General features: G+C 39.7%; 1 protein-coding gene across 8 annotated transcripts in view; it reads right to left on the reverse strand.

The window, feature by feature from the left end:
• Positions 1-16,012, reverse strand: part of LOC126281595 (mediator of RNA polymerase II transcription subunit 25) — a 175,332-nt gene that overhangs the window by 53,937 nt on the left and 105,383 nt on the right. For 3 of the 8 annotated variants that reach the window (XM_049980681.1, XM_049980682.1, XM_049980680.1), the window contains 2 exons: positions 14,964-15,155; positions 11,402-11,587 (listed from right to left, as the gene is read on the reverse strand). In XM_049980681.1, coding sequence (XP_049836638.1) covers positions 11,402-11,587; positions 14,964-15,155 — 378 coding nt within the window. The remainder of the gene's footprint in view (positions 1-11,401; positions 11,588-14,963; positions 15,156-16,012) is intronic. The other 5 variants (XM_049980688.1, XM_049980687.1, XM_049980686.1 and 2 more) reach the window with 2 other exon arrangements.

Raw genomic sequence — 16,012 nt, forward strand, 5'->3', positions numbered from 1 at the left:
ATCCCATCAACAGTGAGGTCATTAGAGACAGAACACAAGCTTGGATTGCTTCAATGATCAAAAAGGAAATTGGCCACGCCCTTTCAAAGCAACTTTCTCTACATTTGCATGCACTGGTTTAGCAAAATCATGACAAACCTAAATCTGGATTGCCAACAGGGATTTCAACCGTCATCCTCCCAAATGCCCCAGTGTGCTAACCAATGTGTCACCTCACTCCATATGAGGAAATGGGACACTAAAATCAGCAGACAAGATCTGCTAATAAGGGACCAAAAAACTGACAATGGCAAAGGTAGAGAGGATATAAAGTATAGTTTTGCAATAGTAAGAAATCTTTTCTAAAAAAAGATACATCTGTCAACATCAAATATGAATTTTGGTGTCAACATCAAATATGAATTTTGGTGTCAGGGAGTATTTTATGAAAGCAACTGTTTGGAGTGCAACATGATACGGAAATGAATCCTGGATTAAAACAATAAAGACAAGAAGAGATTAGAAGATGGTGCCACAGAAGAAAGCTGAAAATCAGATGGGCAGAGGGGTTGAGTAATAAAGGGATACTGGTTCAAACTGGGGAGAAAGGAATTCAAGCACAACTTGCCAATAAGAAGGGATAGGTTGACAGGACATATCCTGAGGCATCAAAGCTGAATACAGTAAGCAGGTTCAAATGAACAAAATATGTAATGAAGCATAGATGAGTGGATTTGCACACCATAGACTAGCATGGATGACCGCATCAAACAAGTCTTTAGACTGTAGACCACGACAACAAGAATGATGGATTTAAGGCTATTCTCACTTCAGAAAGTAGTAGTTTTACCTAGTATGTTAGCAAATAAGTCTTTGGATTGGAAATTAGCTCCCAATATTAAGTGGAAACGTGGTTTACAATCTTGATTTATTCTGGAAAAGCATTGTGTTGAAGCTACAGAAGAAAACATACAGTATAGCATACTATCTGGATCAGCCCAGTATCTACATCTACATCTGCAAACCATTGTGAAATGCATGGCAGATAGTACTTTATATGGTACCATATGTTAGGGACTCTTCCTGTTTCATTTAAGTGTGGAGCGCAGAAAGAATGAATATTTTAATCGCTTTGTGTTTGCTGTAATTTGTCTATCTTTGTTTTCGTGATCATTATGGAGACAAAAGATGAAGAATATCTCCAGTATCTTCACTTAATACTGGTCGTTGCAATTCTGTAAGTAGCTTTGTGTGAGATAATTGGCATCCACCTACAAGACTCTGTCAACTTGGGTATTTCAATATCCTCATGACTCTCCTCCATCAGTCAAACAAACTTGTGACCATTTACACCACCTTTCTTTGTATATGTTCAAAGTCACCTGTTAGTCTTATTTAGTAGTGTGCCACACATTCGACCATTACTCTAAAATGAGATGCCAAATGATAAGAAAGCAATCATCTCTATAGAGGTGTTTTTATTCACAGCATGTCAGTAGGGACACAGTTCTCAAAAATCAAGAGACCCAACTGCTCTTCTTTCATACACAGTAACCCCAAATTAATTATTGAGCTGCAGATAAGTACTCGTAGAAAGAAAGCTGCTCAAGAAGATTAGCTTAGTTAGACAAGTATGAGGAAGAAAATAGGTCTGATATTCCTTGAGGCACTACCTCAGAATTCAATCATTCAAAGAAATTACAGAAAACTTCTGAGAAGATATGTTACAAGAAGAATTAAGAAACACATTATTTCTTCACATTCCTTCTTGCTGCACACTGATCACAAAATAATCATGACAAAACAATCAGAGAAAAGAGAGCTGATATGGACACACACTGACTGTAGTTCTTCCTTCACACTATTCCTGAACTGAACAAGTACAAAAGGAGAATGAAGTACCCTCTGTCACAAATCAGAAGATGGCTTCCAGAGTACAGGCACATATCATTATATAGAGAACATAAGCTGTGATACTCAAACAAGAATCCTAATATCACTCAACATGAATACAGGTTCAACAATGTGTGAAAAGACAGATTGCTACTTACTGTAGAGAGGACATGTTAAGTTGCAGTCAGGCACAATTAAAAGACACTTACTTAAAGTTTTTGGCTACAGCCACCATCAGTAAAAGAGAGACCCACCATTCGTACACAGAAGCAAGCGCACCTCATGCACACATGACCACCAACTCCAGCATCTCAGGCCAGAATGCAACTATCACATAGGATGCAAGCACCAATCTGGATGCAGCAGGGAAGGGGAAGGAATAGTAATGTATGGATGGGAAGATAGATGAACACTGTCTGGTGGAGTGTGCAGAGACTAGAATGACAACGAGTGCAGCTTCAGGAGGTTGTGGGGCAGGAAGGCAGGGAGAAAAGGAGCTAAAGAGGGGAGAAGCAGGGAAAGACGGGCTGACACATTGGCAGAGGGTGGCAAATAAACAGGGTGAGAGATGAGAATGGGATGGACATGACAGGACAGAGGGGGTGGAAAATGTTGGATGGAGGGTGTGGGGTCAGTGTATTACTACAGGTTGACACCACGACAATTATGGCAGCGGAGAATGTGTTGTAAGGATAACTCCCATCTGTGCCGTTCAGAAAAGCTGGTGGCAGAGGGAAGAATCCAGATGGCTTGGGTAGCGAAGGAGCCATTAAAATCAGTGTGTTATGTTCAGCTGCACATAGTGCCACAGGGAGGGCTACTTTGCTCTCGGCCACAGTTTGACAGTGGCCATTCAATCTTGGCCCCAATTTGGTGGTGGCCATTCATCTTGGTGTACAGCTGGTTGGTAGTCATACCAATAGAAAAAGCTGGAAAAATGACATCACTGGTTTCACAGGTGGCCCAGCCCCTCATGGGGTAGGATAAACCAGTGACAGTAGTAGAATAGGTAGTACTGGGTGGATGGATTGACTGGTTTTGCATCTGGGTCTTTCACACAGGTATCATCCTTGGACTAGGATGTTGTGGAGGTTGGGTGGGCAACAAAGCACCACATTAGGGAGGTTAGAAGTCTCTTGGATAGGATGTCCCTCATTTCAGGGTGATGATAGGTAATCAAAGCCCTGGCAAAGAATATGATTCAGTTGTTCCAGTCCAGTGTGGTACTGAGTGACAAAGGGGACACTCCATTGTGAATGGTTCTTGGGAGTACTGGAAGGATTAGGGGTGTGTAGGGAAATGGCATGGAAGATCTGTTTGCAGACTAGATCTGGGGGTAGCAACTGTCTGTGGAAGCCTTTGTCAGACCCTTAGCATACAGGGAAAGGAGTTCTGCAGATATGCCATCCCGGGTGGCTAGGCTGTCCACGAAGGGTTTTTTTCGTGTGAAAGGGATGTCAGTTGTCAAAATGCAGGTACTCTTGCTGGTTAGTGGGTTTAATGTGACCAGAGGTGCAGATGGAGCCATCAGAGAGGAGGTGGTCAACATCTAGGAAAGTGGCACGCTGGGTTTAGGAGGACCACGTGAAGTGAATGGGGGAGGCGTTGAGATTGTGAAGGAACTAAGATAATGGAGATATCATCAATGAACATGGACAGACTAGGGGGTTTGGTGTTTTGGGAGGCTAGGAAGATCTCCTCTAGATAGCCCATAAAAAGGTTGGCATAGGAGGGTACCATGTGGGTGCCCACTGCTATGCCATGGATTTGTTTATATACCTTCCCCTCGAAGGAAAAATAGTTACGGTTTAGGATAATGTTCGTAGGGTGTATGAGGAATGAGGATGTGGGTTTGGAGTCTGAAGGAGGCTGGGATAGTTGGTGTTCAACAGCAGTAAGATCACGGGTGTGAGGGATCGTTCTGTATAGGGAGGTTGTGTCAACAGTCAAAAACAGGGATCCAGGAGGTAAAGGGAGGGGGACAGTGGTGAGTTGGTGTAGGAAGTGATTGGTGTCTTTGATGTGGGAGGCTAGATCACGGGCAATTGGTTGGATGAGTTGGTCCTCATTGACCGAAATTATTTCTGTGGCGGCACAAGAACCAGTCACAATCAGGTGTCCAGGATCTTTGACAGAAAGATACATAAAAAATCTAGCTCACCCGTGGCTGTGCTCACATATCAGTTGTTTTGTTATGATGGAGACTCAGTAAATTATTGTATGTGAAATAATTTCAGCTGCCTTCATGTGCTTGTCTGTTTGAGTCAGCATAACTTGTGATTAGCAATCCCCCTGGCCCCTCTATTGCCCCAACACGCAAGCAACATGGTGACACATGCAGCATCGCTGCCAAACGGAGCATGCGGAGAGGTGTGGGCATGAGTGTGAATCTATCTATTGTGCTACCTAGCTATTATACTTTATACAACTTGAACATTATGCAACAAATTCAATAATTATTTCTCAGTTTATGTTCACCGAAGTAAAAAAAAAAAAAAAAATATGTTCCATTCCCTACTTTACCCTCTTATGGGTTGGTATTTTTTTCCACCTAAAGTAAACTATGTTCTTCCTCAGAATTCAAAATTGGTCCAGTGATTTAGTCATGGGAAGATAACACACATTTGCATTTCCAATATTAGTATGGATTCACAGCACTGCTGTGGGCACCTGTATGGCACCCTCCTATGCCAATCTGTTTATGGGCCATGTGGAGGAAACTGTCATAGCCTGCCAAAACCCCTACCCCATGTCTGGTTCAGGTTCACTGAGGGTATCTTTCATGGTCTGAACACAGGGCCCAGGCATCGTACTCCTATTCCTCCACAGCCTCATTATCTTCTTTCCCACCCACTTCCCTTAGTCCTTCTCAGCCAATCATACCACACTGCTGGATATTGGCCTCCACAGGTTGGCAGAAGTTTGAAAATTTCATAAGAGGAAAAAAAAGTGCATACATAGAGACAAGACAAACATTTAAATAATTTTTGAAACTTGTTTGTGTGATCAAGAAGATATTATCTTATAAACTCTTAAACTAAGTGTTTGGAACAAGCAGATCCTTGAACCAGTCATACAACAAGATATATCTCCTCACACTGGAAGGAATGGGATACAACAGCCCAAGCAAGAACAGTCTAAAAAATAATTCAATACCACCCCTGAGTTTTGCAGTGTCTTTGAAAAGTCTACCTTGAGCCCTGTGAAATATTTCACACAAGGAATAGACTTGATTTTTCCATAGGCTTAATTTATATTTGAAAACACTGAACTTGTCTGCTATATATGTGACCGTATGTTCTTCCCCTGGATTGAGAAGTTTAAGGAATTTATTTAATTGGCTATGTTGACTGTAAAAGTGAGGTCAGAAATCCACTAAATGATCACAGATGTTTGCCACCCTCTTCCCCACTGTGGCACTGTGTGTCAGACCAAACTCGAACTTACAACCTTTTCCTTTCACTGGCAAGTGCTCTGGTGTTGTAACAGCATTCCAATGAATGATTTTAATAGCACATAGTACAGTGGCATATTAACACTCAACTTGGCCTTCAATGTCGGGCCCAGTAGTCATGTAGCAAAGCCTAGAAACTGAAAGATCATGAGACTGAATCCTTGTCAGACCAGGCAATATTTCAGTTGGTCTTTAACTGAACCATCACATCGCAATGATGTGAATATTTGCAGGAATGATACATAGTATGGATTCAGTGTTAAATTGTAGGTTTCCTTTTCCATGAGGATAACTGGTATAGATTAGGGGCACACAAGTCATCGAAGTCGCATCAATTTTGAACATTTGCACAGCCTTTTGAACTGCTCATAATAATAATAATAATAATAATAATAACAATTATTATTATTATTATATTATTATTATTATTATATGCAAGGCCTTCAAAAATATGTTCAAGTGAACTAACTCCCATTCCACATAGACTGATGAGACTACTCCACTTCTCTCTCTTTTGGACAAGATTATGAGTGACATTTACCTTATGCAATACAACTCATGTTGTGAGCATGCTGATGGGCACACAACAAGGCAGAGGCACCTATTTGTCAGATTGGAATGTCTACTATAATTTTCTAGCAGTGAACAGCTGCAAATTTCCTTTTCTTCCTACACCGAAGTGTGAGAGGAGTGCATGCATTCACAGAGTACCGTTTAACTAAGCCTATGTTAACATCCTATGGATTAAAACTTCTTGGCAGATTAGTACTGTGTGACAGACTGAACTCGAACTCTGGATCTTTTCCTGTCACAGGCAAGTGCTCTATGAACTGAGCTAGCCATGCAAGACTCACGACCCATATTTACTGCTTCACTTCCGCCATTACCTCATCCCCTACCTTCCAAACTCCACAGAAGCTCTCCTGTGAAACTTTCAAGACTAGAACTACTGAAAGAACAGATATTGCAGAGATACGGCTTAGCTACAGCCTGGGGGATGTCTCCAGAACAAAATTTTCACTCTGTAGGTATGCACTGATGTGAAATTTCCTGGCAGATTAGAAGTGTGGACCAAGACTCAAACTCAGGACCTCTGCCTTTCGAGTCTTGGTCCGGCACACAGTTTTAATCTGCCAGGAAGCTTCATATCAGTGCACACACTGCTGCAGAGTGAAAATTTCATTCCTATGGATTAATATTTGGGGATACAGTACCCACCCAAGATCATCTTAAAAACGATGTTACAGAAATTAAAGTATTTTATGTGCAGTTTCATAGATAATACATTTACTACTTAATTTTGTTGTAAATAGTCTGTCACATTTTCTTTGTGATATCCATTTATTTGGCATATCTGTCTTAGGTGCAAGAATATGCCTTGATTCACAGCTAAAATCCCAAAGATCAAAGAAAACAAAGACTTCCTGTAAAAACCTACATTGTATGACCAGTAGTCAAATATCAACAGGAATAACGGTTTTCAAAACACAGCAAGTGAATGATTTCAGGATTAAAATCATTCTTGCAGACAATCCATTTCAGAGGTTGATATTCTTCTATGTTCTTATTTATTGTTTTGTTTCAGTCTCTGAGACAGTGTAATACATCTTGAAATCACGCGAAGGTCTTCTCTGTCTATCATTTACCACAGTCATGTCTTAAGCAAAGCTCAAAACAAGCCTTCTAGTTCTACTATGTCACTACTGGAATGATCATTTAATGGTTTGCGCTGATTGCACAAGCATGGTGGGATTCCATCAGCACACCACAACCTTTAAGCTGCTTCACGGATAGAAGTTGCATAGCTTCAAATCCAGAAAAGATGCTGGTCAATCCATACCTTTGCTAGACACATCTGAGTAGTCCAATACTATGATTCAGACATTGAAAACGCATAAACAAAACGTGTTTCTGGGAGTCATCTTTGGCATCATGGACATCCACAATTGTAAAAAGATTAAAAGCATCAAACAATGGAAAATCCAGGACGGCTCCAGCTGCCAGGGACTGTGGTCGTGTGTGTGTGTGTGTGTGTGTGTGTGTGTGTGTGTGTGTGTGTGTGTGTGTTGGTGTGTGTGTTTTCGACAAAGGACTTCTTGGCTGGAAGCTCACTTTCCGATAGTCTTTCTGTTGTGCCTATCTGCGACTCAGCATCTCCATTAAATGGTGAGTAGCAACTATTCTTTTTGAAAGATTAAAAGAATTCAAGAAAAAGAAACCAATAATTTTGTGTACTTTCATTTGATAATGTCTTGTGGAGAAATGTGAGAGTAAAAGTATTCAAGACAAAGAAACCACTAACGAAATTTATCATAACTGCTTCAGGTTTTTGCTGATTTTAGGGACATTATAAGGCATATTCTACTGCCTTCAGAATAAAGTACATCAGACTGGTTAAAATAAGAAACACCATGTTTGAAAAAGGAAATATACACCACCTATGAAAACCTGCATAGTATGATGGGTGGGACATGTGTACAATGAAATATTAACCTAGTCATGGGCATCACATATAATCACTATCATAACTTATGGATGACACTTAATGGATCTAATGATATCTGTACTGGATAACTCCACAGTGAGATTTTAAATGCATCCATCAGTATCTTTCCTTCCTTAGATCTGCAAACTCTGTTTAAAGAAGGAGATCTCCTGATGGAAATAAGCTTAATTTGAAAACCATAAGCAAACTGTCCCACAGTTTCCCTCTTCAGTTAGTTGCTATACTGAATTTTCGAACTGCAGTTGGGTATCCTTTGAAACAATTTGAATCAGATGCTTCATTTTGTTTTTGTGTCAAAACATTTTAAAGGCAGCTGTGTAATATTTTGTGCACTGCTATTTTACTCAATGGGCATGCAGCTACAGTGCTACAGATTCATCTCCTTGGACATTATGTATGATATTCTTCATGGCTTTCACATTTGGTATGGTGAAGGACAATAGCAGATGCCCAATTTGCTCTCCAACTCATCTGCAACAGAACAACTTTGTGTGAATTTCTAAATGAACTGTTTCATCGTACTCAGATGTGGTGTGTTCTTGACATTGGATATTGTATGTGTGCACTGGAAACCCATTTGCATTGTTGTACTTTTATGCATTTGTCAGCACATCTAGTAACTGGCATTTATGGACTGACATTTACAAAAGAAGTTGAAGTGTGAGGCTCACAAGGAAAGAATGATGTACATTCAACCAGTTTCACAGGATCTGTAGCTACAGCAATGACCTGGAGTTTCCAAACCTTTCTGCCTATCATAACACTTTCCGCTTGCACTACACTTCAGCAAGTTGTCATCCATGTTGATTATTTGTTCTGAACTATGATTTTGTTGTTTGGTTCTCAATTTTTCTATTATTTTTGTGTGATACTGAACAAAGTCAGAAGACAGTTTGTCAAATATTGTGAATGGATATGTAAGACATCACTATCTTGACCAGGGAGTGCGGTACCAGGCAGCTGAGAGAAATGCCTTGCATATATGCACCAACTTCGTGGAAAAAAGGTTGATGGTGCCTCCCTTCTCCCTGTTAACAGAATGATAACTGTTATTAACACTGGCAAGGAAATGTTCATGAAAGAGAGGTAACTGGAAAATCATCCAAGCTAGAAATTTCCTGGAAATAGTGACTGAACAGATAAGAAGATAAGTATCACCAACAACCAGTTCATTTACCAATGATAAGATATGGCCTCAGGTTTCACCATCTTCATCATCATCATCATCATTATATTATTATTATTATTATTATTATCATCATTATTATTATTATTATTATTAGTTCCCCATGAACCATGGGCCTTGCCGTTGGTGGGGAGGCTTGCATGCCTCAGCAATACAGATAGCCGTACCATAGGCGCAACCACACTGGAGGGGTATCTGTTGAGAGTCCGAACAAACGTGTGATTGCTGAAGAGGAGCAGCAGCCTTTTCAGGGGCAACAGTCTGGATGATTGACTGATCTGGCCTTGTAACGCTAACCAAAACGGCCTTGCTGTGCTGGCACTGCGAATGGCTGAAAGCAAGGGGAAACTACAGCTGTAATTTTTCCCGAGGGCATGCACCTTTACTGTATGGTTAAATGATGATGGCGTCCTCTTGGGTAAAATATCCCGAAGGTAAAATAGTCCCCAATTCGGATCTCCAGGCGGGAACTACTCAGGAGGACGCCGTTATCAGTAGTAAGAAATCTGGCGTTTTACGGATAGAAGCATGGAATGTCAGATCCCTTAATCGGGCAGGTAGGTTAGAAAATTTAAAAAGGGAAATGGATAGCTTAAAGTTAGATGTAGTAGGAATAAGTGAAGTTCGGTGACAGAAGAAACAAGACTTCCGGTCAGGTGAACACAGGGTTATAAATACAAAATCAAATAGGTGTTATGCAGGAGTAGGTTTAATAATGAATAAAAAAAATAGGAATATTAAGTGAATATGGAATGGGGGTAATGAATGAAAGAGGATGCCGCCTGGTAGAATTTTGCACAGAGCATAACTTAATCATAGCTAATACTTGGTTCAAGAATCATGAAAGAAGGTTGTATATATGGAAGAGGCCTCGAGATACTGCAAGGTTTCAGATAGATTATATAATGGTAAGACAGAGATTTAAGAAGCAGATTTTAAATTGTAAGACATTTCCAGAGGCAGATGTGGACTCTGAACACAATCTATTGGTTGTAAACTGTAGATTAAAACTGAAGAAACTGCAAAAAGGTGGAAATTTAAGAAGATGGGAGGGACCTGGATAAAATGACAGAACCATAGGTTCTAGAGACTTGCAGGGAATGATTGACAAGAATGGAGGAAAGAAATACAGTAGAAGAAGAATGGGTAGCTTTGAGAGATGAAATAGTGAAGGCAGCAGAGGATGAAGTAGGTAAAAAGACGAGGGCTACTAAAAAACCTTGGGTAACAGAAGAAACATTGAATTTAATTGACGAAAGGAGAAATTATAAAAATGCAGTAAATGAAGCAGGCAAAAGGAATACAAATGTCTCAAAAATGAGATCGACAGGAAGTGCAAAATGGCTAACCAGGGATGGCTAAAGGACAAATGTAAGGATGTAGAGGCATATATCACTAGGGGTAAGACAGATACTGCCTACAAGAAAATTCAAGAGATCTTTGGAGAAAAGAGAACCACTTGTATGAATGTCAAGAGTTTGGATGGAAAACCAATCCTACGCAAAGAAGGGAAAGCAGAAAGGTGGAAGGAGTATAAAGGGGGTCTATACAATGACGATGTACATGAGAACAATATTATAGGAGGATGTAGAAGAAGATGAAATGGGAGATATGATACTATGTGAAGAGTTTGACAGATCACTGAAAGACCTAAGTCGAAACAAGGCCCCAGGAGTAGACAACATTCCATTAGAACTACTGATAGCCTTGTAAAAACTCTACCATCTGGCGAACAAGATGTATGAGACAGATGAAATACCGTCAGACTGCCACTCTCCCCTTGCCCACTCCACCTGCCACCACCCCTCACACCTGACGAGCTGCAGTGCTGCCACCATGTAGTCAGCTAATTTAATGTAGCAGTGCCAAGAGGTGTGTGTGTTTGTGTGTGTGTGTGTGTGTGTGTGTGTGTGTGTGTGTGAAACAAGAAATAGAAAACTGAAAACAGCACATACAAAAGTAAATGAAATATGGAGCAAATAATGGCAAAAAAGGTTGGAGCTAAACAGTATTTCATGAACTTATGATATAAAATGACCATTCTTAGGAATCTAAAAAAGAAGAAAAATAGAAACAGAAAGAATATATCATCATGAAAACAAGCGTTAAGCAACATGTCACTCTAAACGCAGCATCAACATGCATCGTTGGCTACACAGAAGAGCTAACTACAGGCAGAAATGAATGAAGTAAATGAGATAAATGCATTAACAACTACAAAGTGTATGGCACTTAGTGTTATTACAAAAAAGTGCAGCAAGTTCTCTGACACAGGTTCAGGAAATATTCTGTATGTTAAATAATGGATGAACAAAACTAATAATCACAAATCTTAAGACTCTACATACTACTAGGCATAACATGTAAATATGATCCTTTTTACCTGCACCGCTGCTTGGCTAGTGGGCACAGAGGCAGAGGAAGAAACAACTTGGCCACCTCCCATCGCAACAGTATTGGTCTGTGACAGCATGATACCAGGTGCCTGTGGTTGTCCTTGTGTGGCCCCTGGTGGCTGCTGGACACCTCCAGGTGCACTCATGGGAGCAGGAAGCGGAGGGGCACCCTGCTGTGGTCCATTGACAACCAGCAGTTATGATGCGCAACTATCACTGGGCCAAACACTAATATGGCTACATAACCCTACATAACTACTGACACCACAATGGCATTTCAGCGAAACAACACTAGCAAAGTTTCTAGTGTGACAGACAGCACACCCTTTTTTTGTGTATCCACCTGAATTATGGATGTCATTTTGCACAAATTTTGGTAACACCTCCCATTATCTTTGTTAGGTGCTGCAAGCACTAATGTTGGTTATACTCACTGTTGGTGAAGTTCAAACAACAAATATAAACACAACAGTGCTGAAAACACCTGTCAGAATAACAAGTGCAGCAGACAAAATATTGTTCAAAATGAAAGCATTAACTAGGCTAGATGTTCAAAAAAATTTCTACTAACACCAAATTATTTCCCTGTCTCTGCATCACTCATTCTCATACTTGCACAATGTTGGCTACAAGCACAACAGGCTCACTGTATACAGAATAACCCCAAATCTTAAGTAGTGCAGGTTTAACCCATTACTGGCCATTGTCCCTTTTTTGGGATGCTTATATTTTACTTATTTCTACGTAAGCAATGGAACTTTTAGCCTTTATTGTTGCACCTGTAGGTTCAACTAACTGCTATAATGCCTGTAAATGCAACTTTTTTCTAAGTACTTCACGTCAGGAAAATTATACACTTGCCGATGTTCTGTTCTCGCACTTGGCAGCACTGTATGTCTGCTGGTAGTTCATGGACGACAATGAGCTGTGATTTTGTTGTCTGGGCATGTTTGTTATGAACATATGGATGTCCGTGTAAGATTAAGTATACTTCAAATTTTTTCAAATAAGTGCAATATCGATATATTTTATGCGTCCCAATAATAGGACAATGGCATGTTACACTATCATTTATTGTTGATATGCCCTATTCTTGTATACACGTATTATACAGAGAAGAATTGCATTTTACGTTCTTTATATCTGCTTTTTTTTCCATATCCTATTCGAATCTTACGATTCCAACAGGATAAAAACATGCCGCGTGGACTTACACTTGAAGGAATTCTAGCAGAACTAGAGAACCATAAAGAGAGTGACGATGAAGATGATGACGTAGAATTGATGATTATTCCACCCGATGTAGATGTAATAACAGATGAAGAAGACATTGACGACAATGTACTGAACAATGAGTCTGTTGTACAAGATGTAGCTGGTACTTTAGAGCTCATAACCAGCAGAGATGAAGCTAATGCTGCAGTTGTACCTCCAGAAGCCAAAAGAAGGAAAGCATTAGAAGATGGAGCAGAAAGTGGTTCGTTATCTACAAAAAAATATAAATGTAAGTGGTATAAATGTCAACCAACGTACAGAAACACTAGTGAACCAGGGAAGAGCAACGAACATTATGTTGCGGAATGTCTAGCAAATAAGACAGTGCCCTAGGTGTTTGAGGATTTTTTTTTTTTTTCGGAGAAGCTAATGGATACTATTATTGAACAATCCAAAATCTATGCTTGCCAACATAACAAAATAAATTTTCTGCTAACCAAAGAAAAACTAAAATCATTTATTGGCATACTACTTCCAAGTGATTATCATAAGCTTCCCCATGAGAATATGCACTGGGAACAGGCTCGTGATGTCGGTGTTCCTTTAGTCTTCAACTCCATGTCAAGAGATAGGTTTCGAGAAATAAAGAGATTCATTCACCTCAATGACAACTCCAAAATAGACAGAAACGACACAATGTACAAACTGAGGTTGTACTCTGAAATGCTGAAACTATGTTATTATGGCAAACATTCAGCTAAAATGTTTCTGAGGGAAAAGCCTATGAAATTTGGTGTCTTACAAGTTCCAATGGCTTTCTTTATAATTTTTCGCCATACTGTGGCAAGACTGACAACAAACAGGAGCCTTTAGGTGCAAGGGTAATAAATGAACTAACCAGCATGATTCCAGAATCAGAGTATCCTAATTATAAGCTTTTTGTTGACAACTTTTTCACCAGTGTTGACACACTGATCACACTCGGAAAGAGTAAAATGAAAGCTACAGGAACAATAAGAGAGACCTGAACTAATGCATGTCCTTTGATTGACTCAAAAGGAATGGCAAAAGAAAAGGAATGAGAATTCTATGACTACATGTTTGACAAAGAGAACGAAGTTCTGGTTGTGAAATGGAGTGACAACAAACCAGTATGTGTAGCGACAAATTACAGTACTATCACTCCTCTGGGTTCTACTAAAATATACTAATGGGCAAAGAAAAAGGAAATATCTGTTACAATGCCACATCTCATTGAAGAATTCAATGCCCATGTGGGTGGCGTAGATCTACTGGACATGCAGATATCACTTTAAAGGACGAGGATAAGGTCAAAGAAATGTTAGCAGTCATTATTCAAACAGATGATAGATATCTGCGTAGTAAACACATGGAGTGCATACCAAATTGCTAACTATAATGAGAAGCTGTCACTTTTGGATGCCCGACAGAGAATAGTGGTGTTTTACCTATCAAAGAAAGCAGGATCAGTACAAAAACGCAGAGGACCACAAGGACGCAAACTGATGGGAGAATGGGTGAGCACAGATGTACGACTAGATCCTGGAAATCATTTCATTGTGCCAAGTAAAACACAGAAGAGATGTGCTTACTGAAAGAAAAAACAACAAAAATTTGTGATAGGTGCAATGTTGGTGTACACGACAAGTGTTTTGCTTCATTTCATACTGAATAGAGAGTCAATAATGTTAAAACATTCTTTATTTATTGTTTGTGTTGTTTCTTACAATATTATGCATGGAGAGTAAGGTTGTAAATTTGGATAGCGCATTTGGCTGATGTCCCAAAAATGAGACGGTTTTAGTTTTTGTTCTAATAAACTGAAAATTTTCAAAACAAATTTTTAATCAGTTAATCACTCAATGCAATGTATTTATGTATAAAAGTTTGCAAAAAAATGATCCGATAGAGTTTTGGCCAGTAATGGGTTAAGTACAATCCAGCATATATAAGCATTTCAAGGTAACAGCCTCTACTTATAAGCTCCTATGTATTTTAATGAGTTCTACTGGTGTATACTGCCATATATCACTGTGGAGCAATGCATGTGTCTGTATTAGTTGCAACTAGTCTATATCCCCGAAACATCTCCTCCTCATTGGGTTTCATGGAACATGAAGAATCAATGTGTGTGTGTGTGTGTGTGTGTGTGTGTGTGTGTGTGTGTGTGTGTGTGTGTACTTGTGTGTACGTGTCTGTGATCCTATGACCTACTCAGTTGTTAAAGTCAAATTCTAGCAATCATTAAAAAAACAGTCATAAAATACAATTCCGTTTTCCCATTTATCAATATATGATGAAAGAAAAACATACCTGTCCCTGCCTTATTAGCGCCTGGCTTGACTTTGATTGCTGTATGACACGGCGGAGACGATCCACAAATGTTGTCTGATCATTAGGGATAAACCCTAGGTATGCACGCTTCTCTGCTGTGTACAGGAGGATAAGAACTTTGATGTCACATGCTGACGTTGGTGACATGCTCGTGAAATGAACACAGCCTGCCTGAAACACCATAAAGTTTACAACACTATGGGTACCACATATACATTAGCTACATGTTGTTATGTTTTTACGGGAATGTGTTAGGCACACTTTTTGAACTTGATCTATGTAAATGCTGCTTCTGATACTTCCGTGTGGGACAGAGCATGAGGCGTAATTTTTAATATGAGACTGGTCAACATGAGAAAAAAAATAAAAACAGAAAAGTTATGCACGCGGTGACCACATTATGAAACTCTTAATCAATGCATTTGCTGTCAGGAAGACGTAGATTGTAAATACCAAGCGGTAGTGGAAATTAGTACCAGAACTGGGAAAAAGAGAGATGTCATTCCAATCCATAGGTCAAGAATGACAGTAATCAGGTGGTGGTATAATAGCAGAGGTTAAAATATAGCTAGTAATATAAAGTTACACTTTAAGTAGTTGAAAGATACAAATTGATATATGGTAACTCACAGAACCACAACCCACTCTGGTGGGCAAAGAAAGGTGTCACTAATGCCAGCCAGTAGCCAATACAACTCATCTATTTTTCCACCTCTGCTGTTGATGGGTGGTGGGTGGTGGGGATCGACCACTCAAAAGAGGCACCACTGCAAATGTGTCACGTAGAATGTCAGTGCAGGGATCCTCCTAGTGCCACCTGTGCCAGGCTTCACTATGTCCGTCTATTTATGTCACTGCTGCTAGCCAGCCGCTCAGCCCTTTTTGTCTTTGCTGGTATTACTGTGCATGGAACGTTCTTTGAATACAAAATTATTGCTGTTATACTAAATTACTCTTGTGGTTTGTTCTTTAGGACTGTATACTATGTTTGTGACACTTGTACTGAACTTGAACTGTAAAATATATCA

The sequence above is a fragment of the Schistocerca gregaria genome, chromosome 7 (assembly GCF_023897955.1).
Source record: "Schistocerca gregaria isolate iqSchGreg1 chromosome 7, iqSchGreg1.2, whole genome shotgun sequence".
In the NCBI taxonomy this organism is placed as follows: Eukaryota; Metazoa; Arthropoda; class Insecta; order Orthoptera; family Acrididae; genus Schistocerca; species Schistocerca gregaria.